Source organism: Pelodiscus sinensis, chromosome 10, assembly GCF_052426305.1.
Source record: "Pelodiscus sinensis isolate ZL-2025 chromosome 10, ASM5242630v1, whole genome shotgun sequence".
In the NCBI taxonomy this organism is placed as follows: Eukaryota; Metazoa; Chordata; order Testudines; family Trionychidae; genus Pelodiscus; species Pelodiscus sinensis.
This window is the reverse complement of record NC_143061.1, coordinates 7,625,918-7,647,629: the sequence shown is the minus strand read 5'-3', so window position 1 is coordinate 7,647,629 and position 21,712 is coordinate 7,625,918. Positions and strand designations below refer to the sequence as shown.

The window sequence follows — 21,712 nt, the reverse complement described above, 5'->3', positions numbered from 1 at the left end:
TCCACTAGTTGATTAATCTAATGTTAATCTAATAATGTTGATTAATCTAATGTTTAACATCCCTAGCCAGGAGAGCAGAAGGAAATCAAGGTGGGTTTCCCCGGGGCTGACCTGGGGGTTGCTGAGTTCGGGGCTTCATGCTAGACCCATGTTCAGAGCTCAGCAGGGTCTCTCCCCTGCTCAAAGGGAGGCTGGCAGGAACAAGGTGAGCATGGGCCCCCTGGACCCCCTCACTGCATGGTGGGCTCTGGGAAGAATCCTAGCCTATACTGGCAATCACTTTACTATCATCTCTACCAGCTTGGTCAGTCCCAGGGGACAAAGCCACCTACAAGCCAGACCAGTGAGGGGAAGAGGCTGAGCTATTGAAGTTCAGCGTCCACCCTAGGCACCCCATGTTTCCACCCATCCTCCTCCTCCTCTCCCTTTCCTACGCCACGTCAGAAGAAATTATCTGGAAGGCGGAGGGTTCATGTTCTAACAGATAAAGCACCAGACAGTAGCTGGTGTCTGCTACAGACCATCAAATCACATGGAAACAAGGTGACCACCTCCTTACGCACCTATCTGTACACATGTAAGCTAAAAATAGGATGATCACGGTGGACTTCAATGTCAGTGATATATGCTATAGATCTCATGCTGCCAGCACTAAAACATCCTTGGAAGTTTGAATCATTATAGTTGATAAGATCCTAACTCAGAATGTGATAGGAATTCTACATTTAACTTTTATTATCCTAACAGTTAAAGAGCATCTTGCCACAGAACTAAAAATGAATGGTCACTTAGCTACAAATGATCGTGATTTGATCACATTTATAATTTGCAAGTGAAATAAAGTCCAGATCAGCACAATTATATATAGACACACACACCCTTCAGTGCTTTAACAGAGCCAATGTGACAAAGCTGAAAATAATTAGGAGCCAAATCAGCTGGGAGGAAGACTCTAATCAAAATTTGAATGATAATTAGGAATGATTTAAGAACACGGTAGTCGATGGCCAAAAAGCCACAATGCTTCAACGGAGGAAGGCGGCCATGCAGGTTTAAAAAAAGACCTGATTTAGTGGAAAGTGAAGGCAGCTATAAAAATTTGGAAGAAGACTAAAAGGATGAAAGGGGAAGCTGATAATAATGAATATAAATCAGAACTTCGAATTTGTAGCAAATTGCTAAGGGAAGAGAAATGTGAGGCCAGTGAAGTTATGGACAATAAGAGTTTTTTAAAATATATATTAGGAACAAAAAGAACCCTGACACTGATAATAGACCATAAGTAGATGGAAACAGTAGAATTCATAGAATCCTAGGGCTGGACGAGACCTCGGGAAGTCATCGAGTCCAGCTCCCTGCCCAAAGCAGGACCAACCCCAACTAAATCATCTCAGCTGGGACTTAAAAACCTCTAGGGATGGAGATTTCATCCCCTCCTTAGGTAACCCATTCCAGTGCTTCATCACCCTCCTAGGGAAATAGTTTTTCCTAATATCCAACCTAGACCTCCCCCACTGTAACTTGAAACCACTGCTCCTCATTCTGTCACCACTGAGAACAACCTTTCTCCATGCTCTTTATCAATAATAATGCAGAAAAGGCAAAATTGTTCAATAAATATTTCTCTTCTGTATTTGGGGGAAACACCTTCCCTTTCTGTAGCTGTGGATGATGTGAAAAAGAAGCCACTGAACTTAGACATTTTAAAATCAGCAGGTCCAAACAATGCATCCAAGAGTTTTAAAAGAGCTGCCTGTTAAACTCACTGGCATATTAATGTTGCCTTTCAATAAATCTTGGCACACTGGGAAGTTCCAGAAGACTGGAGGGAAGCCAGTGTTATGCCAATATTTCAGAAGGATGAATAGGGCGGCCCAGGTGATTATTAGCCTGTCAGGCTGACAACAATCCCAGGAAAGAGAACAGAGCAGCGGAGATGGGACTAGATTAATAAAGAATTAAAAATGGAGGCAATGCAATTGATGCAAAGCAACATGGGCTTATGGAAAACAGATCTTGTCAAGCTAACCTGATTTTTTAATGAGATTACAAGTTTGGTTGACGAACGTAATAATAGTGTTGATGTAATAGACTTAGGCTATGTCTAGACTGCAAGCCTCTTTCAAAAAAGACGTCTAGACTACAACCAGTACTTTTGAAAAAGCACCCAGGCAGTCTGGATGCTCTCTTTCGAAAAAGCACAGTTTGCAGTACATAGTGCCTTTTTTCAAAAGAGCGCTTTCGAAAAAAGGCGTTCTTCCTCATAAAATGAGGTTTTCCGTGGTCAGAAAAACTGCCGCTTCCTTTTGATTTACTTTCGAAAGAACGCAGCAGCCGTCTAGACGCAGGGGAAGTTGTTTGGAAAAAAGGCCACTTTAAAAAAAAAAAAAAAACAACCTGTAGTCCAGACACACCCTTAGACTTCACAATATGTTGATTAAAAAAACAGAATGATATACAAAGAACACGTCACAAATTACTGGGATTAAAAACTGGCTAACTGCGGGGTCTCAAAATGTCAGTGTAAACGGGGAATCGCCATGGAGCGGGGGTGTTTCCAGTGGGGTCCTGCAGGGATTGGTTCTTGGCCCTATGCTATTTAACGCTTTCCTTGGCAACCGAAAAGAAAACACAACATCACCCCGACCAAGACGACACACGCATTTTGGGGAGGGGTAAAGGAGGAGGAGGACTGGATGCGGATGCCGAGAGACTGGTAAACGAGACACAAGCAAACAAGATGTGTTGTAATACAGCTACATGTCGATCTCTCGCTCTGGGAACAAGCGTAGGGAGGGTGGGGACTCGCTCCTGGGAAGCGGTGACTCTGACAAAGCTTTGGGGGGTTATAGCAGTGAATCAGCAGCGCACAGCTCCCAGTGTGACCCTGTAGCCGAATGAGCTAATGAGATCCCAGGCTGTGTAAACAGGATAATCGGGAGGAGCAGCGAGAGGCTGTGTAGCCTCTCTCTATGCGGCCCTGGACACGGATGGCTCACTGTGCCCAGTTCTGGTGCCCAGTTCTGGTGCCCACCGGGCAAGAAGGTGGCTGATCCCTTGGGAGTCAGAAGAGAGCCATGGGGATGATGCAAGGAGGAGAGAAGCCACCTGACAGTGACACAATTACAAAGCTCAGCGTAGTTAGCGTCACAACGGGAAGGTTAAGGGGTGGCAAGTGCTGTCTAGCAGTGTCTACATGGGGAGCAAACACTGAACAACAGGCTCGTCAGGCTAGCAGAGAAAGGTCCCCCCTTGGGGACAGAAAATAAGATGCCAATTTAACAGTGAGGCTAATGAACTGTTGGAAAAACTGGCCCGGGGTCAGGGGGAGTTCTTCCCTGCGGACAATTGTTAAACGGCTAGGGCAGGGGTGGGCAATAAGTTTTGGCCGGGGCCACTTCAGAAGGGGCGGGCCAGAATACTTCCCTGCTTCCTCACCCACAGACCATGATTGGTCTGGGGGTGGGGCAGGGTGTGAAGTCTTTGCCCCCCCCCCCCAGAGGTTCTCCCTAGGCACCCACGCCCCTGGTGGTGGGAGGAGACTTTGCGTGCTCCCCCATCTGCTCCCAGGCCAATCAGGGCTTGGGGGCGGAGCACGCAAAGTCTCCTCCCACCCTGCCAGGAGCGCGCGGTGCTTCTGAGTGTCGCGTGCAGGGCGGAGGAAACTTCGTGCGCGTCCCCCCCCATCCCCAAGCCCCAATTGGCCTGGGTGTGGGGGAGCGGATCCAGCCCACCGAGGCCCTTTTGCCCACCCCTGCACTAGGGGCTGCTTCTCTAGCAGCTCTGCTCTAGGAATCACGGGGGGAAGCGTGACCCGGGAGGCCAGACTGGAAGATCACGGTGGTTCCTTCTGGCCTGGGACGCTAGGAATCCTTCCAAGGCAAAGGGCCGGAGTTAGGGACGACTCAGGAGAGAGTGCTGAACTGGGAGGCAGGTGGGTCTGACTGGTGCGGGGGCGGGGAGCTGCCTGGAGGCAGGAGCAGACACCAGGCCCACCCACGTTTTGCGAGCACTGGTCCCGGCCCAGCCCATGCAGCACTGCAGCACAGCCCCCCTGCACCCCAGGAGCATGGCACTGACCCCGCAGTGCTCAGCACCCTGGGTACAGCGCTAGATGCACTTGCTGATGGCTTCGGCTGGGGCGGGAGGGAGGACATTCCACCCCCTTGCCCCAACCTAGGGCAGTTCGACTTGGGGGCTATATAGTTGCTCAGGGTGATGGGGCGGATGAATGGACATTGGAGCAGCATGGGGGGGGGTTACATGGGGATTGGGGCTCCCTTCCCTGGTCTCACCTTTTCAGGCCTCAGTAGCTAGGAGGCACACAGGAGTGAATGTGAGCAGCCCTGGCAACACAAGGACATTGAGGGTGTGAGCAAGCGGGGCACACATGTCACTGAGCATGCACAGAGCTGCCTCCAAACTTGACCCAGACACCCCTGATTTTGGGCACCTGGGGGAGCTGTAATCCTCCAACACCGTAACCGCCGAGATGCTGCTGTGGCCCTCAGGTGCCAGACGCCCCAAGGGCAGAACAGGGGGTCCGAACCCCAAAGAGCAAGCGACTGAATCAATGGGCTTGATACGACAGGGATCCAGACTGCGGCCACCGATCTGTGTATGTAAAAGACTAAGCTCTTGACTTGGTCTACAATTTCAAACACAGAACGGGGAGGGGGGCTTCTCCCAAGCCTGATGTTTCCAAAAAACTGACTCCAAGGAACAGCCAGGGACAGACAATGGGGGACCGCTAAAGTGAATGGAACGACATTGAAACTGGCAAAAAAAACCCAAAAAACCCCACCCTGTCTTGGAAACTGAAGGGAGGAGGGAGTTTACACTGAATATGACCATGCCAGGAGAAAGAAGGCGGGAGTGCAGGGGGGGGAGGAAGGGGGGCTTAGAACTTTTTAAAAGCAAGCTTGCATCTGGGTTTTTTTTAATCAAGAAACGGGTGGGGCTGGGGAAATGCTGGATCCCTTGTATGAAGTGGGCGTGCTAGGAAAATATGCCGATTCAGGAGGTAACTTGTATTAGAAAAGGGATTTTAACTAACACAGAAGTGTGAAGGCTGGGGGGGGGGCGTGTCTGTGAAGGTGCTGAATAGCTTCCCTGGGTTTGCTTTTCCTCACTGGTTCCTCTTTGAACCTGTGATTTTTCTATTGGGCAAACCTTTTATTTTTACACCAACCAGGTCTCTGTCATGCAAACCGTGCAAAATAAGTGTCCTGCAAGCACACTGATCACCGGGGCTGGTGAGCCAGAGGGGAAATCCAAGTGTCTGGTAGTTAAGGACTCAGGTTCAAAGGATCTGAAGAGACTTGGGACTGGAAGGACTGTTGGGGGTGGGGGGTGTCACCCAGTAACATCCCCCTGTCCCACCACAGCCAGCGGCTCCCTGCCTAAAGGTTCCAGCCTTGCCTCACATGCCCATGACGGGAGGGCAGCCCAGGCGCCGTTCTCATCCTACAAGGCCGACGTGTCACTGAGTCGGGCTGGAGGAAGACTTGTGTGATAGATACGCCTGACTCTAGCTGCTGAGGCCTTAAGAGAAGCGGTAGGTGACTGATCCCTGGCTTCAAATGGAACTGGCAAGGCAGAGAAGCTACGTGCACGGCCCTCCCTCCACTTGCCCCGGCCCCAAACCGCTGCACCAGTTCCCACCCGCTCTCCTTTCACCTAAGGAGCACCCTCCCCCAGTCAGAGGGACGAGACGTGCAGCACCTCGAGAGAGTCCTGGCTGTCCACTGAGCTCTGCCGGACCAGCCTGTGGACCAGCGACGTCCTGGTGCTCCCCAGGGGCGAGAGGGCAGGCAGGGTCTTCACCTCGTTCCACTCCACGTGCAAAGTCGTGTCCACGGCCACTGCGGGGAGAGCAGAGAAACATCAGCCTCCGGGAGCCGAACCCTGCTGCAGGGGGGGCTCCGCTGTCCCGCTCCAGCTGCATCCCCTCTGCTCTGCACCACCGACTCCTGCTCTGCCCGGGGCAGGGGGGAGGGAGCTCTGCTGGGACCAGATCTCCCAGTCTGGGCAATGGCAGGGGTTGAGTCGTCCCTTTCAGGGACCCCAGACTTCTAAGGTCTCCAAGTGCCAGCAGGAGGCGGCAGGCAGTGGCGACGAGGGGTTAATGTTAGCATGCCTGCGGGACCCTAAAGGAGCAGAGCATTTTTGTACCATTGAGCAGGAGCAACGAGAAAGGAGAGAAGAGGCTGGTTCAATGGTTTAGTCCAAGTATTAACGGGCACTAAACGTGTCTTGCCCACAGCCAGCATGGAGGCCCAGCTGTGTTTGCACCGGAGACTATCCCATCGTGGGTGGGCCGGCCTAGCCTTGCAATGCAGACAATGCCGGAGGTGGGGCTGGGGTTCTTCGGTCAGCATAGGAACCTCATATCCTTGAAGGACCCAGCCAGGGGCTGGTATACCCTGCAGTTCGGTCAGCTTCAGTGCCTCACTCAGCTGAAAAAAATGTCACGCCCTGAGGGATGGAATTAAGATGAACTAGACCTGGTGTGGACACCTGGAGGACAAGACCAAAAAAAAAAAAAAATCTTCCACCTCTAGGAAGGGTGAATTTACAGCCGAGACCTAAGCACCCCTTCCAGGGCTGTACTGCTCCGCTGCAGTGTTTCTAGTGTAGACAGAACTTGAGGCTTTCCATCAACAAAGCTGCATCTACACCTGGCCATAGGGCAGTACAAGTGCATTGGCCAACACTGGGGCTACGTCTGTATTGGCAAGATTTTGTGCAAATACTTTTAACGCAAGAGTTTTTGCGTTAAAGTATTTGCGCAAGAGACCGTCTACACTGGCATGTGCCTTTGCGCAAGAGATGTGCTTTTGCGCAAAAGCATCCATGCCAGTGTAGACGCTCACTTGCACAAGAAAGCTCCGATGGCCATTTTAGCCATTGGGCTTTCTTGAGCAAGAAATTCATGTTGCCTGTCTCCACTGGCCTCTTGCGCAAGAACAGTTACGCAAGAGGGCTTATTCCTGAGCGGGAGCATCATAGTTCTTGCGCAAGAAGCCCTGATTTCATACATTAGAACATCAGTGTCCTTGCGCAAGAACTCCCCGCCAGTGTAGACAGGCAGCATGTTTTTGCGCAAAATCATGCCAATGTAGACACAGCCTGGGTTTTTTCCACAGACCTCCCCACCGATGTAACTATCTTGGCGCAACCTCTAAGTGTCCCTCAGAGAGGGACCTCTGGGCACAGACCACCTTGTGGGTTTCAGCCCGCGTGCTGAAAGAGGGTAGGGTGCCGCACTAGTATTTGCGGCACGAAATCCAAGGCAGCTCTTCTGCATTTCCCAAGGGTGCCCCCGCCTGGATTTTCTGAGTCCACCTGATGAAGTTCTGCCCAGCACAGTGCCATGTAAACCGCAGGCAAACCCTAATGCGGCAGGAGGCGTACGTGTGTGGAACAAACCTGCCACTCGCATACGGGGGTGGTTTGCACTCTTCTAGCAAACGAAAGCAGCAGAAATGCACACGTGCAAATGAACACACACACACACACACACACACACACACACCCACACACACAGCCGTGCCCAGACACCCCTGAGCAGGGCCGCTGGATTCCCTAGCAGACATACTGTCGGCGCTAATTGTACTGTTCTCTCTTGTATCAACCGGATGGAACATAAATGATCAGGCAGCTGGTGCGCGCCGCTGATCCCAACCATCGCATTGTTACCCTGCCCGCCTGTCTTTTGTATCCACCTGTTGTCTCGCTGGCTTAGATCAGCAGGCTTTCTGGGGCAGGGCCCCTCCCTTAGTTACCTGCTTGCACAACACCTAGCAGGATCGGGGCCCTTCTGCCCTTCCAAAACACCAGAGGCTGAACTGGGACCTCCAAAGCTACACACAACTGGAGTCCAGGGTCCCCAGCAGGGGCCGGAACAGGCACGAAAGGGGCCAGAACACACTGCCCGGGGGCAAGTCTGCACTCAGCCCTACGCGGCCACAGGGCATAAGCGATGCACAGGCCGTGCAGCCTCAGGCTGAATGCCAGGCGCTTCTCGGGGCTTGGCTTGAGGGTTCTGTCTCCGCCCAGCCCCCAGCTCAAGGGGTGACCAGGCACCACCCGGCTCAAGCGCCCTGCTCCGCACGCTATGAAATCGCCCTGGCCAGGCCAGTCGGGGGAGCCAGGATTCTGCGTCTGAGACTGTCCAAAACTCGCTGCAGGGGTGAAATGACAAGGGCCTGATTCTCAAGGCATCTCTTCAGGGCTGGAAAGCCCATGTCCTCTCCACATACCTGACAAGAGGGGCTCGGGCTTCCCTTGCAAGAGCGGACGTCACCCAGACCCCTCAGATGAACCATGGAAAACCTCCACTTCCGGCAGGGGGGGCATCACAGGGATACCCAGGGGCTCCGAACATTGGACTTGGCAGGTAAGTAGACAGCTGGGTGTTGTGCTCCCCTGGCTTAGTTGCACGGACCCAGCCCTGTGCAGGCCGGGAGCAGAGCAGATTCTCAGCATGAGGCTCTCAGGCAGCACCGGGATCAGCCCTTTGCCTCAGCCTGCTGCATCCCAGCATCATGTGGATTCGGCCCGTGAGGGGAGACCCGGGGACAAGGTTGTGGGTTCGTTTACGCAGCTGCCCGGGTCACGAGGGAAGGCCCAGAGCCCCCAACACACAAGCAGCATCTCCCTCCCCAGAGACGAGCAGGGAAAATGGAAGCGGACGCCTAGGAAACGTCGGCTGCAAATCAGGCCGGGTTCCTGAAGGGAGCGATTCCGCTGGTGCAGAGGGGCCAGCCCAGGCCTGGTAACTAAGCTCCGCACCTGGGCTGCATTTCAGCCTGCAGGTGCAAAAGAGCCCTACACCTGCAAAAGGCATCCAAGCAACCGGCCTGAGCCTGTTACCCTGCCCCACGCCCTGTTAATTCAGCCCCCGTTCACGCTGCTCGGGGACATCACCGCCCCCTGCTGGAGTTACTCTGCTGCCCTCTGAAAGCCAGGCAGCCTTGCTAGGCGAGAGGCGGCCAGGCCAGTGTCCGTAGGATTCCGGGCCTGCCCATGGAGCCGCCTGACCATCTCACCCTCCTCTTGCCTCTGGGTTGTAAATTCTTCAGCACCGCTGGGCCCTGGAGGAAGCCTTCGGAGGCTCCCCGCCAGCCAGCCAGTGTCAGGGACATCCCTGGAGGGGTGCTGTAGTGCAGAGTTGAGGGCTACCCCAGCGGCGTGCAGTATCTCCCCCCGCCCAGGGCAAAGGCCTGGCTTTATACGCAGCACTGCCAGTGGCAGGCACGAGGCACACGCTGAGTAAGGGGAATAGAGCTATTCCCCCTCCAGAGCTCTGCCCGCTCTGGGTCCATCCTGCTTAGAGGCCCAGAACCCGGCACCTGGACAGCACCCGGGCGGGGGCGGGGCAGGGGCTGGGAGTCACTCCCCCCGCCCAGCTTCTACACACAACCAGAGGCTCCCAGGCGATCGGTGTGGGGAGCCTCTGGTCGCATGCAAAAGCCAGGCGGGGGGAGTGGCTGGGAGTCCCGGCCTCCGGCCCCCACCCTCCTCCGCCCGGCTTTTGTGAGAGACCACAGGGCTCCCAGGCCAATCACGGCCCCGCCTCCCAGTCGCTCCCCCGCCCCCACCAGGCTTCCGTCCAGCACCCAGTCGGGAATTCAGAAAATACCGGACATTGCACATGTCTGGTATTGTCTGAATTTTTCTACCAGACAGAGGGCGCAAATACCAGACTGCCCGATAGAAAACCGGACACTTGGCAACCCTAGCTGCAGCCAGGGACTGCGTTTCCCAGCATGCAATGCTTTCTCTTTGTCTGCGCGGCTCAGGTGCACCCCTTGCTGCTAGGGTTAGACCCCCAGGCCAGGCACAGCAAGAGGGAGCATCTCATCCCAGGTCCTCTGCACTGACCCCTCGCATTTCACCAGCAACGCCACCTTCACACCCCGATTTGCCCACTTCTCCCACAAGCATCAACACGCGTCTGCCGGGTTATTAATGTCTCTTCTTTCCCCGGGCTTGGCTCCTCAACCGGAACCGGCAGCATCATTCCCCAGTTACCCAGGTGAAAGCAGGCGCCAATGCCAGTCCTGTGCTCAGACCAATAGACAGCGCTGCCTCTTAGAGCACCGGTTCCTGCGCTTTTTATTAAGGTCACCCACCCGCTGCATTGTCTCTTTTGGGGGATCCACCATGACACATGCAGAGAGAGAGAGAGAACAACACGGGCTTGCTAGGAGCTGTGACACAGGGCTGGAGAGCACCATTTTAGGTGGGGGCCCGGCCCTCCAGCCCCCTGCTCTACTCCCCCACTCTCCAATCGCTCCGTGATCCTGGAGCAGCGCCAGGGACCCTGGGCGGGTGCCGTGGCAGCTGGCAGTGCACCGGGCTCGCCGCCCAAGAGAAAGGAAGGAAGGCATAGAGCCAAGCCACCAGCAGCCCATCTGCGCTGAGCCGGGGCAGGGCCTGTCCAAGTTTGGATGGGAGACCTCCCAGGACCAGCCAGTTGCAGAAACAGGGAGGGCTGGCTCAGCAAAAGGCCCCGGTGGCATTCAGTCAGCATCCCAGCACGGCACAAGGAGACTCAGGTTTGCTGAACAAGAGGCCTCGAGAGATCTAAACACACAGGTCCACGGTTGTGGTTACACAGAATCCACGCAGACCTGGCCAGCTCCCGAATCGCGTAAGGATATCCTGGCTGCCTCAGGTTGTTCCTGCCACAGGATCCCTCTTCACGTCCCACGTTCCACCCCAGCAGTGGTTGCATTGCCCAAGTGACTGGATGTGCATGCAGGCGGGGAGGCCAGAAATGGGGTTGCCATGGCAAGGAGGGGAGCAGGGCACAGACCAGGGCTGGGGGCCAGGAGCAGAGTGGGGAGGGGTGGGGGTGCTTTGGGCATAAGTCCCGGGGACAGGGCCTGATTTGTCATGTGCTTGACCACAGACAATCCTACGCCCCGATCCTCCTGTTCATCCCCTCTGGGGGGCGGGGGAGCAAATCCTGTAGGCCAAGGGGGAAGGGGGATCAAACACTATGGGCATCTGAAAAGGGGAGAGAGAGGCCCTTGCCTTGCAGGATAGGGATGGGAGGGTGCACTGGTCCCTTGGGCAGGGCAGGGCAGGGCAGGGCAGGGCAGATCGGGTACTAGAAGAGGGAAGGAGGCAGGGAAGAGGCACTGAGGCCTGCAGGCCATGGGGGAAGTGGAAGAGGGAAGATGCCCCCTTTTGGGGAGGGGGCAGGACTGAGCCCTGGGGAGTGGAGGGAGGGAGGGGGAAGGCAGTGGGGCACGGAGGAGGCACTGAACTCTGCAAGTGGGGTGGACGGAGCACTAGGACTGTAGGGTGGGGGAGGGGAAAGACCCTGTGAGAAGGGTGGGGCACAGTGGGGGAGGAGGCACTGAGCCGTGCATGGTGGGGCGGGAGGAGGGTGGGGCGTGGTGGGGGAGGAAGCGGCTGTGGGCCCCACAGATTGAGGCGAGGGCCAGCCCCGCTGCATAGATGCCACACGGCAGGGCGGGGGAAGGGAAAGTGCCTTCCAGCCAGGAGTCCTTCCAAGGAGCTGGCATTCTGCTACAGCCTGTTCCATAGAGGGACACAATGTTCCCACCCGGCAGCCATTAATATTCCAGGAGCCGAGGGTACCTCCAGAGCAGCGGGTTTGGCTGATGAGCACATGTCGGGGCTGTGACAGGAGACAGGCGCTGGGTGCCAGTTCCCACACGCCTCCTCCCGGGGCAGCCTCCCCCCTGGCACAGCACAGACAGCCCCGCCATCCGGGATTCTGGACACGCACGGCCAGCTGGAGCGGGGTCAGGGAGCGGCGATGTGCGTCAGCCAGCGCTGGAATCACACCAGCGTGGCGAGCAGCGAGGGCCTGGGCCGACCCCCAGCACTCTGCAAAGGTGACCTCCCGCTGCTAACACGGGAAGGGGCACAGAATGGACTTAGGCCGGGAAAGGTCTCATTTGTGCCTCCCCCTTTCCCAGCTGGTAGCTGGCCCAGACCATCAGGGAGTGGGGTGGGCTGTAGGACAGGGCACAAAGAGGCCCTGCCCCAAGCCCACGGAACATGACACATTTATCTGCGAGGCACAGACGGGGCAATGGGGCACCAGCCTCAGGTCCAGGAGTGGGCAATAATTTTTAATGGGGGGGGCCACTCCAAGATTCTGGCAAGTGGTCACGTGCCACATTTCTACCAAGAGGGTGTGGGGGCTGGGACGGAGGTTGGGTGCAGAAGGGAGCTTGGGGTAGGGGACCGAAGGGCAGGAGGGGGTGTGGAGCCTGAGAGGGAGTTTGGGTGAAAGAGGGGGTTGTGATCTGGGGAAGAGGCATGGGGTACAGAGTCCAGAAGGGGGTATGGGTGCAGGGGAGGATTCTGGCCTGGGGGAGGAGCTCTAGGAGGGGGGTCCAGAGTCTGGGAGGGAGCTGTGACAGAGGGTTTGGGTGATGGCCTGGGGCAGATAGCTGGCGGGGCAGGGAAGAGAGGGTGGGTGCCAGAGGCAGGCTCTGGCTGGGAGGCATTTACCTAGATGGCTCCCAGCCAGCAGCCCTGCAGGAACCTGAAGGCTTCAGTCGCAAGCTGCTCCACATGGCTCTGCTCAGGGTGGGAGGGGGAGGGAAGGAGAAGGCTTTATTGGCTGCCCCTGCTGCCAGCAAAATCTCTCAACTCAACTGGCCAATGGGAGCTGAGAGATTTTGCTGGGGGGGCAGGACAGAGCACAAAGCCTCCCTCCCCATGGCCAGCATAGAGCAGCCACTTTTAAAGTAGTGGCAGCTGCACCATGCTAGGGGCAGATCCCAAACCTAATGAAGTGGGATCCTTTCCTGACTCGGACCTGGCATTACGATGCCAGTCCAACAGCTGTCCAGGAGGGGCCCACGTTATGACTAAATGCTGCCAAGACACGGCCGCCCATCCATGACCTCAGGCAGGGACCCAGGCTGCTGCGACGTTAGCGGAGGTACGGTGTATGTAGCGAGCATGGCATGCATGCGCACCCTCCATACAGACGTTGTGGTGTCTACAGGGTGGGGCCAGTTGGGGGGGTTCAGCGTTTCTTTGTTAGCAGCTGGAGGACGAGAAAGGAGCAGCCTCCAGCTCTCGGAACAGCCTGTCCACGGTTCATGCTCCAGCCGGAGTATCCTGACTAACGGCCTCTAGCCATAGGAGGAAGCTCCAGAGGAGGTGTCCAGCTCCAACATCAGCCTGGATCCTGCTCTCCACCCAAAGCTCCTGGGAGTTTTACCCTTGGCTTCAGCGACAGCAGAATCAGGCCCCTGCCCTTCGGACTCCACCCGGCCAGCCGTGTGTCGCTCCCAGGGTGCGCTGTCTCGGGTGGGAAAGCAGGACATGTCCCGTGGCCAGGCTAAGAGCACACGGGGAGTCACGGCCCTGTGCCAAGCAAAAGCCGGCTGTCAGCTAAATGGAGCTCGTCACAAGGAGAGTGACAACCGGCCCAGTGCTACAGCTAGAACAGACGCTTAAGGCCAAAAAAGGGCTTTGCCGGAATCCTTGCCAGGAGAGCCAAGTGCATCGCTCATGCCTGCACCGCGGGGTGGGATGATGACAGTCAATTGGACACGGTGGAAGGAAGGAAGGAAGGAAGGTTGGTTGGTTATATCAGCAGGGGGGAGGGAGGCAGGGTAACCACTGGCTACCTACCGGGGACCCCAAAGAGTATCCCATGGTGGGGACAGCTGCGTGGTCCACGCCACAGTGCTCGGTGCTGTAGGCACGGAGTGGACGACAGTCCCTGCCCGGGAGGAGTTGCCCACTTCGGTTTCAGACCCAAAGCAACAAGTGAAACAAACAAATGGGGAGAGGAGCTACCGGCAAGCCAAGCGTACCCAAGCGGACACAGTTTAGTTATAAGTTGCTAGGTAACGAGAACCCTCCCAATCCGGTCCGAGTCAAGCCCCCAGACTCAGAGCCGAGGAGCATGTAAGCAGCAAAAGCCACGGGTACCGTCATGCTAACAGGCGGTTTTAATGGCCCTACTATTACCCGGCTGAATGGCACAACAGAGAAAATGATTGGAGTCCTAAATGATGGCTTGTCAGAGCAGCTTTTGTTTCAGAGCCGACAAGGGAGAAGGCAAGCAGTCTTTGGAAGAGGCAGGCGCTATGGCAAGATGGGAGTGTAGGAGACCCACTGGGCGCCAGCGATATAATTAGAGCCCCATCCTGCAGGATGCTGCACACCCACAAGCACCACTGAAGTCCACAGAAGCTGAGGGAGCGCAGGTTCTTGCAGGATCAGGCCCAGGGGTCTGGTGTAATAACACCTTTACAGAGGTGGGTGTTTAAACAGTTGATTTAAGGGGGCAGCTTTTAAAGCAAGTGAAGGAGCCGGCTGCTGGGCTGAGCTCCCAGCACAGAATCAGGCTGGAGGCTACATCAAACACTGCATGAAAGGCACAGCTGGTGCATAGACCTTGGAGCAAAGCAAACAGCGAGGCAGAGTTAACCTGGGAGACGCAGGAATGTGCTAGGCTTTTCCAAAGCAGGGAGCCTTCCTCCCAGCCCGAGCCAGAGCAGGCTGGGTGAGCACCAGAAAGACAGGCCTGATCCTGCTCCCATTGACGTCCCTGGACAAAAACCCACTTTAACTTACGGTGGGACCAAAACAAAGGGCCAGAAAAGGCAGAGAGACACTAAGGACAGTGAGCTAGCTAGGACCAAAAGGGAGTAGATGCGTTCGGCATGAAGCCAGTTGCAAGGTGTATTGTGGGGCCCAGGAATGTAGGGCATGGGGGAGACTAAAGGGGAGGGTGAAAGTGGGGAGCACGGACACTGCGCCTAAGGCTGAGTGATGGGGAGACTGGTGGGCCAGAGATGCATGGGCTGGCAAAGCGGTCAGGCCTCCACAGAGAATGAGAGAAACTCAGGCCTGGTCTCCACGTAGGAAATACGATTGGCTTAGTGGGGCCATTCAGGACTGTGAAGCTTTCCACACCCCGGGCGCCAGAATTAAGCCAAGCTAAGTCCTGGTGGACATGCAGCCAGGGCAACAGAAGCCTCCTCCCATCCATCTAGCTACCGACTCTCGGAGAGGTGCGTTAACTCCACCGGCAGGACCCCCCTCTGCCAGTGCAGGAAGTGTCCACAGGACGGTGCCACAGGCCATAGACACGCTCCCGAAGCAGGAAGTTGAAAGGAGCCGGGGAAGCGGGAGCACAGGGAGGCCCAGGGTAGGGCTCTGCAGGGGACAAAGCAGGGCACCGGGTATGCTTTGAACCCCCTCCCCCTTGCAAGGCCCAGGCAACACTTAACCCCACTCAGGCCCTTACGGGCTGGCGTCTGAATCTAGAGCTTTATCCACCACAAGAGCATCCTTCCTCTCGAAAACAGCGGGAGTCCCTGAGGCTGTAACGGCACCCGAGCAGCCCACAGCAGCCACGAACCCTTCGATAACAGGGGTCCCTAGCGCTCCTGGGACAGGGTCTCGGACAGCAGCGAGTCTGGGGGAGGATTATGCAGCACCAAGGATGCAGACACTGTGAGAGACCCTGGGGCTAGGGGTCCCTTCCCTCTGGGGCAGTACACCCCAGCCAGGCAGGGGACAAAGGATCTGGGCACAGCTGGCCTGGACCCTGGGAGCTACTGGGATTGAACCAGGATTCCCAGGCCTCAGAGGCGGGGGAGTTTTGAAGGGGCTGCTGGAGAGGGTGCCCATCCTCAGACAGGCCTAGCCACCTGCTGGCTGGGGCTGGCCTTCGCTAACAGCCCTTGCGCTTTGTGGGCTCAGTGGCTTTGCCCCAGACCCTGAAGGAATCTCTATCCGAGGGAGGGGCCGCAGTCCAGGGCTCAGGAAATTCACCCCCGCTGCAGGGGGCGCCGCTAGGGACGGGAAGCGCTGGGAGCTGCTGGGAGCCGGAGCCCGCAAGAGGCTCATGCAGCAGGGAGCGAGAGCCGGCTCCGGGGCTGCGGCTGGGCTCACCCAACCAGCCTTTCTCCCGGGGGGGCGATTCCCCGCTCCGGGGCCGGGGTCGCCTCCCTCCTAGCAACTTCCCGCAACTTGGCGCCGGTGCAAGCGAGTGGGGCCCGGGCCGCACAGACCCCCCCGCCCCCCAGGCACCGGGGCGCCCTGCCCCGCACGCCAGCTGCTGCCAGCAGGGCACAGCGATCCCGCCCCGCGGCCACCGGCCGAGCCGGGCCAGGGAAGCGGCGGCCCCGCTGCGCCGAGCGGGAGGAGCGCGTCGCCCGCGGGCGCGGATCGGGGCAGCTGAAGGTCTCCTAAGGAGACGGGTGCCTGGCCACGGCCTCCCCGCCGCAGCCGGATCGCGCCCGGCTAGCGACCCCCCCCCCCCCCCGGCCGGGCTGCGGCGGCCTCCCCCGCTGCACCCCGCGGGCCTTACCGAGGGTGCCTTTGGAGCCGATGCAGCCCATGCTCGGCCGGGGCGGCTAGGCGGGGAGCGAAGCCCGGCGCAGCCCGCTCGCATCGCCGCAGACCCGCATGGGCGCCGCCGGCCACACGCCGCCTCTGCCGGCCCCGGAGCGCGGCGAGCTCGGCTGCACGCCCGGCGACGTCAGCGCTGCGGGGCGGGGCCAGGCCCGGGGACCGGCGCCGGGTTCAGCACCGGGGCCAGCGGCCTGCCCGGGGCCCGGCCGCGGGGCTCAGCACACTGGGCAGCGCCTCCGGGGCGCGGGCTGCAGGGCGCGCGGCTCCCGGGGAGCTACCCCCAGCCCCGCCCCCCCACGTCAGCCCCTGTGTCCGGCGGGGGGAGGGCTGCAGCCGGCCCCATAGGGAGCCACCCCGCGGCCCCCAGCCGGCCTTGAGGAGGGGGAGGCTGGGACCCGGCCGGGGGAGGGCTGCAGCCGGCTTGTCGGAAACTATCCTGAACCCCCACTCAGTGCTGGGGAAGGGGGTGCCCGTGGGGAAGAGATCTGTAGGGGGCCCCTCAGGGAGCTCCCTTCAGCCCTCCTCCCAAGCCAGCCCCAAGGGAGGGAGAAGCTGGCGCCCAGGGGGGAGGTCTGCAGCCAGAAATGGGACTTGCCCCACAACCACTAGTCTTAAAGCCACCAGCAGCCCCCAAGCAAAGCCCCCCTCCCTCCTTCACCCCTCCAGCAGCACTGCCACCCCTAGCAGCTCAGAAACCCCGCCAGGCACTTGGGGATCACACAGGCCCCTGCTCCCCGCCGAGCCACCCTGGGATAACTGGGCATTTCAGTGGGCCCAGGTGGAGTTAAAATCACCCAGGTTCCTACTTCGTGCTCCAGGGAGTTGGCTTCTGCTAAAGGGGTTCAGGCCAGTTTGAACCTGCAATGGTCCTAGGCTGCGGGGCCCTCACTACAGGCCGAGCAGCGGCTTTGTCGCCTTGGCCTGCCTGGGGGATTCACGACCTGTGCCATTATGCCGAAGGAGAGGCTGGTGCCCCGAAAGAGCCCTGAGCCCAGCTGGGTCGGGGGATGCTGGGCCATCATGGGGACCTATCATTACTCGAGTACCTCCCTCTAGTGCACAGATCACAGATCCACCCCTGCACCAGCAAACACAGCCTGGCTAGAGGTTTCCTCCTGCTCTTGGCTGGGTCAGGCCACCTGGCTGGGGTAGTGGCATTAGGGCTTCCAGGGCCCTAGGTGCAGCATTGCCACATCCTGCTTGCATGGCCATCTCTGGCTTTCAGCCCCCCATTTGCAGAGAGAAAACTCTTTCCCCACCTTCCGGCAGCCTCTTGCAAGCTCCTTGGGGCAGGGATTGCCCGTGTGCAGCACTCAGCCCTACAGGGCCTCCAGCGAGACATTTCCCATGGACACAAAATAAAACCTGCTTGGTGGGGCTGACCCTCGCCACTGCTTCCTCGCCAGCAAGCCCCAGGCCACCCTCCGTTCTGCGCTCTCCCTTCCTCCCTAGGTAGATGGGCTGGGCTCACAGCTGTGCGGAGAGTAGCTAGGCCCTTCCTTGCGACAGCTGGGCACACCGGTCCCTGGGTAGCCATACTTACCCAGAAATGTCAGCAGAACCCCTCTCCCTCCGCAATGGCACCGAACACGGCACCTGTCACCCGCCTGGGCTTGTGCTGCTTTTCCATTTCGTGGCTTGTCATTTCCTTCCCGCAAAGTCTGGGCACAGCCAGAGCTGGCTGCAGAGCATTCAGCAGCATCGATCACACCCCACTCCAATGGCTCATCATGTGGACGTTGTCCCTGGTATTAGCTGTGAGTCATAAATCCCAGCTGGCTCCGGGTGTGATCAATAATGGGTTATGGAGTCTTTCAATTCTCGGCTGCCAGATCCCAGCCAGCTGAACTCACTAGTCACTGGGAGTTTTTGCCATGTAAACGTGGTGCAGGGGAGGGGACATTGGGCCCAGTTTAGCAAGCCAAGTGTGCCCATCACGGAGCCCAGGGTCATGGGCACTCACCAGGCATCCCAGCTGGCAGGCTCAGCAGGGGCCAAGGAGTAAAACATGAAGGCTGAACTCTCCCCTCACCCCTCAAATGGGCCCCGTAAGATTGAGGCACATTAAGGGACTGTTCAGGGCCCTGGTGCCCACACTGTGCCTATTCTGTGGACAAACAGCTGGTTGCAGCCCTCTTTGCTCTACATTTTCCACCCAGCCATCACATCCACAGGGGCGCTCAGCCCACCTGCGTATTTTGACAGAGGTATCACACCGGTGACCGAGTGTCACATGATGCAATGTACTGATAAATTCAGGCAGCAAAAGGCTGGGGAGAGAACCAGGGCAGAGAGCGGAAATGAAACGCTGCAGGACAAAAGGGCCCAGGAGAGGGACCCCGGCCTGCCTGTACTTGGGCCGCCGGACACAATGTGCAGGAAATTGCTGCTGGGGTGAGCAACGTGTCTGTTTCTAAGCCGGTCCACTGAACTGCGTGAGGCTGATCTTTATGGATGAGGTACCTTGACATTCCAAGAGCTTCAATGTTAACTTCATGTGATGAACTCCTCTGCCATTTGAGCAAAGCTATGGGGAGATTATTTGTTTCATCTTGTAAATGCTACACGGTATGAGCCTTACAAAAATCACGACTGGTGTTGAGAAAGTAAATAAGGAAAAGTTATTGACTGGTACCCAAAACACAAAAGCTAGAGGGTCACAATGAAATTAAGAGGTAGCAAGTTTAAAACAAGCAAAAGGAAATATTTCTTCTCACAGTCAACCTGCGGAACTTTGTGCCAGAGGATTTTGTGAAGACCAGGACTTTTACAGGGCTCAAAAGCTAGATACATGGAGGATAGGTCCCTGGATGGCTATTAGCCAGAACGGGCAGGAATGGTGTCCCTAGCCTGTTTGCCAGACTTGAAGATTCCCTGGTCTGTTCATGACTGAGGCATCTAGTATTGGCCACTGTCAGAAGAGAAGACTGTGGCTAGATGGACCTTTGGTCTGACCCAGCAGGACCATTCTTATGTTCTTTCCCAAAGCCCACTGAAGTCAATGGGAGCTTTTTTGTGGCTTTTCAATAGCTTTCTTGGATCTAATAGGAGCAGAGTTGTCACAGCCAATTAGATGGTGCAAAGCGCCTGCCGGAGAAGAGGCTAGAGCATTGGGAACTAGACTGGAAAGAACACACGATGTGGGGCCCTGCATTGTACCAGATGGAATCACACACACACACAGCCCTGCATTGTACCAGATGGAATTTTTGCTGGACTTGTTCTGACTGAGCTAGGGCTCGGTGCCTCAGCAAAGTCGGGGTGCAGCACAAGGCGTTCAACTCCCCACCCCAACATGTCAAATGAGGGCAGAACAGCTTTGAAAAAAAAATCTCATGGGCCTGATCCTGACTGGATCTAGGCTGTCAGTTTTGGGGCAGCGCCAGTCGTTAGCTTAGAGCGAAGCAGGTGGGTGGTATTTAAGAATTGGGAAAGGAGGCCTCCGGGTTGCTCTTGGAAAGGGGTTCCAATACATGCAAGGGGTGAATGTCCTCTCTCCTACCATGCCTGTCTTGTCTCTTGACTGTCCGTTCAAGGGAGGGGCTGCCTCTTACCAGGTGAAAACAGCAAGGAGCCCTGTGGCACCTTGAGGACTAAGATTTATTTGGGCATAAGCTCTGATGGGCAAAACCCGCTTCGCCAGACTAAGGTGCCACAGGACTCCTTGTGAATTTCCCAACCCTGCCACTTCTACCCAAGGCTCTGCTTCCCACAGGAGCCACGGCCCTCCCCCTGCCCCAGGGTCAAGCCTCCAGACCCTCCATGGCCCCTGAGCAGCATGGGGAGAGCACAGCCCTTGGGGAAGGCCTTGCCTTACCCCGCCTGTTATGCCCACATCCCATGCTTCTGAGCCTTCTTACCAGGTGTCCATACAGCATGGAGCATGGGGAGGGGAAGGGGCTGGCTCACCTGAGGCCAGGAACAGCCTGTTAGGGACTCCAAGGGGACATTTCTCACGCACAATTGCTGCTGCTCCAAACAGGAAGGAGCGAGCGGATGGGGATGCTGGAAATTTCTGCTACTGGAAAGTCTGCAGCAGGAAGAAAGGCCCTTGCAAAGGCTTCTTTTGGAAGCTGGTGCCTAGGCTCAGGTTGTGCCCCATGAATTCATTCATTACTCGCCCACGTGATGTACTTTTGGAAGGTAGCCTCCACTGGGGTGGGGGCTGCTGTAGGTGAGTGGTCTTTATATGGCCTAGGAGTATTGCACTGGTACTCAGCATGGGCTCACTGCGAGCTAGCTGGAGGCTAGATTAGCTCTGCTTAGGTTGGGGCAGGCTGCCAGGGAATTTGGCTTAGCGTGAATACAGTCCCTGCTGGTTTAGGGTCAGTCCAATTGCCTTCTAAGTCCAGTCTCAGAGCACTGACTGGAGAAGCAAGGGGGCGGGGGATTTCTGAGCCTACAGATGCTGCTATTAATTCACTTGGTGTTCACTCCCTGCTGCTCTTGGGTGGAACACATAGGAGGCAGGTAATTGGGCACTGCAGGCATTCACAGCAAAACTGCCCCCTCCAACACACCTGCCTCCAGGCAGACAAGGGCTCAACCCAGGCAGGATTCATTTGAGGGATGCCCTGGGAGAAAATGCCCATAAACACCCATTTACTTCTCCCCTCCCCCTCAAAGTGACTGGACCCAGTGATGAATTCCTTTGGAAGAGGATCACCTTCAAATATGTGCCTCTCTGCCTGGCTGGAGGGCAGCCCTTGGATCTGCAGCCAGCTAATGCAGCTGAGTGGGTAAGTGAATCACTCAAGAGCCACCGCCCCAGGGGGGGAAACATGTAGAGATGCTCTCAGAGGCCTAAAAAATCCCAGGGTCGTTTACTACACCCAGCCCCTGCTGCCCATGCCAGCAGACACCCCCTTGGGTCCTGCCAGGCAACAAAAGGGAAAGAATAGGAATGTCAGAGCTCAGGAGTGCTCCCATCTCCCCCCTCTTGGCTCCAAGTGGTTCCTGCCTTTGGGGAGAGGAGTTACGGGGTTCACTGCCCAGGGAGGAGATGGCTGCCCAGGTACCATGGTGGGGAGCTCCTTAGAGGCACCGAGATGATAGAAAGTGGCCCTTCCACTGTCATTATCCAGCATGTGGAGGGAGGGGAGGGTCTTTGAGCTGGAAACGTGCTGAGCCTGATGCCACCTGCACACCCCTGAACATCAGACCCCATTGATGAGATGTTGCAGATAAAGTAGATTAGCGTCCCCTATACCTAGCTGCCAGGACCTGAGGTGTTTTTCATTGCAGCAGCAACACAGAATCCTGCACTCAGGTGGGTCCTGGCAGGTGACCCTTTAAGTTCCCTATTAATGGAACCCACAGGCAGCAGTGCTGT

The 21,712-nt window shown here is 57.1% G+C and overlaps 1 protein-coding gene across 1 annotated transcript in view; it reads right to left on the bottom strand.

The window, feature by feature from the left end:
• FAM131A (family with sequence similarity 131 member A) overlaps positions 1–16,532 on the bottom strand; it is a 39,994-nt gene extending 23,462 nt beyond the window's left edge. The window contains exons 1-2 of the mRNA XM_075938080.2: positions 16,337–16,532; positions 5,725–5,864 (exon numbers count right to left, since the gene is read on the bottom strand). Coding sequence (XP_075794195.1) covers positions 5,725–5,864; positions 16,337–16,367 — 171 coding nt within the window. The 5' untranslated portion in view covers positions 16,368–16,532. The remainder of the gene's footprint in view (positions 1–5,724; positions 5,865–16,336) is intronic.
• Between the last annotated feature and the right edge of the window lie 5,180 nt (positions 16,533–21,712).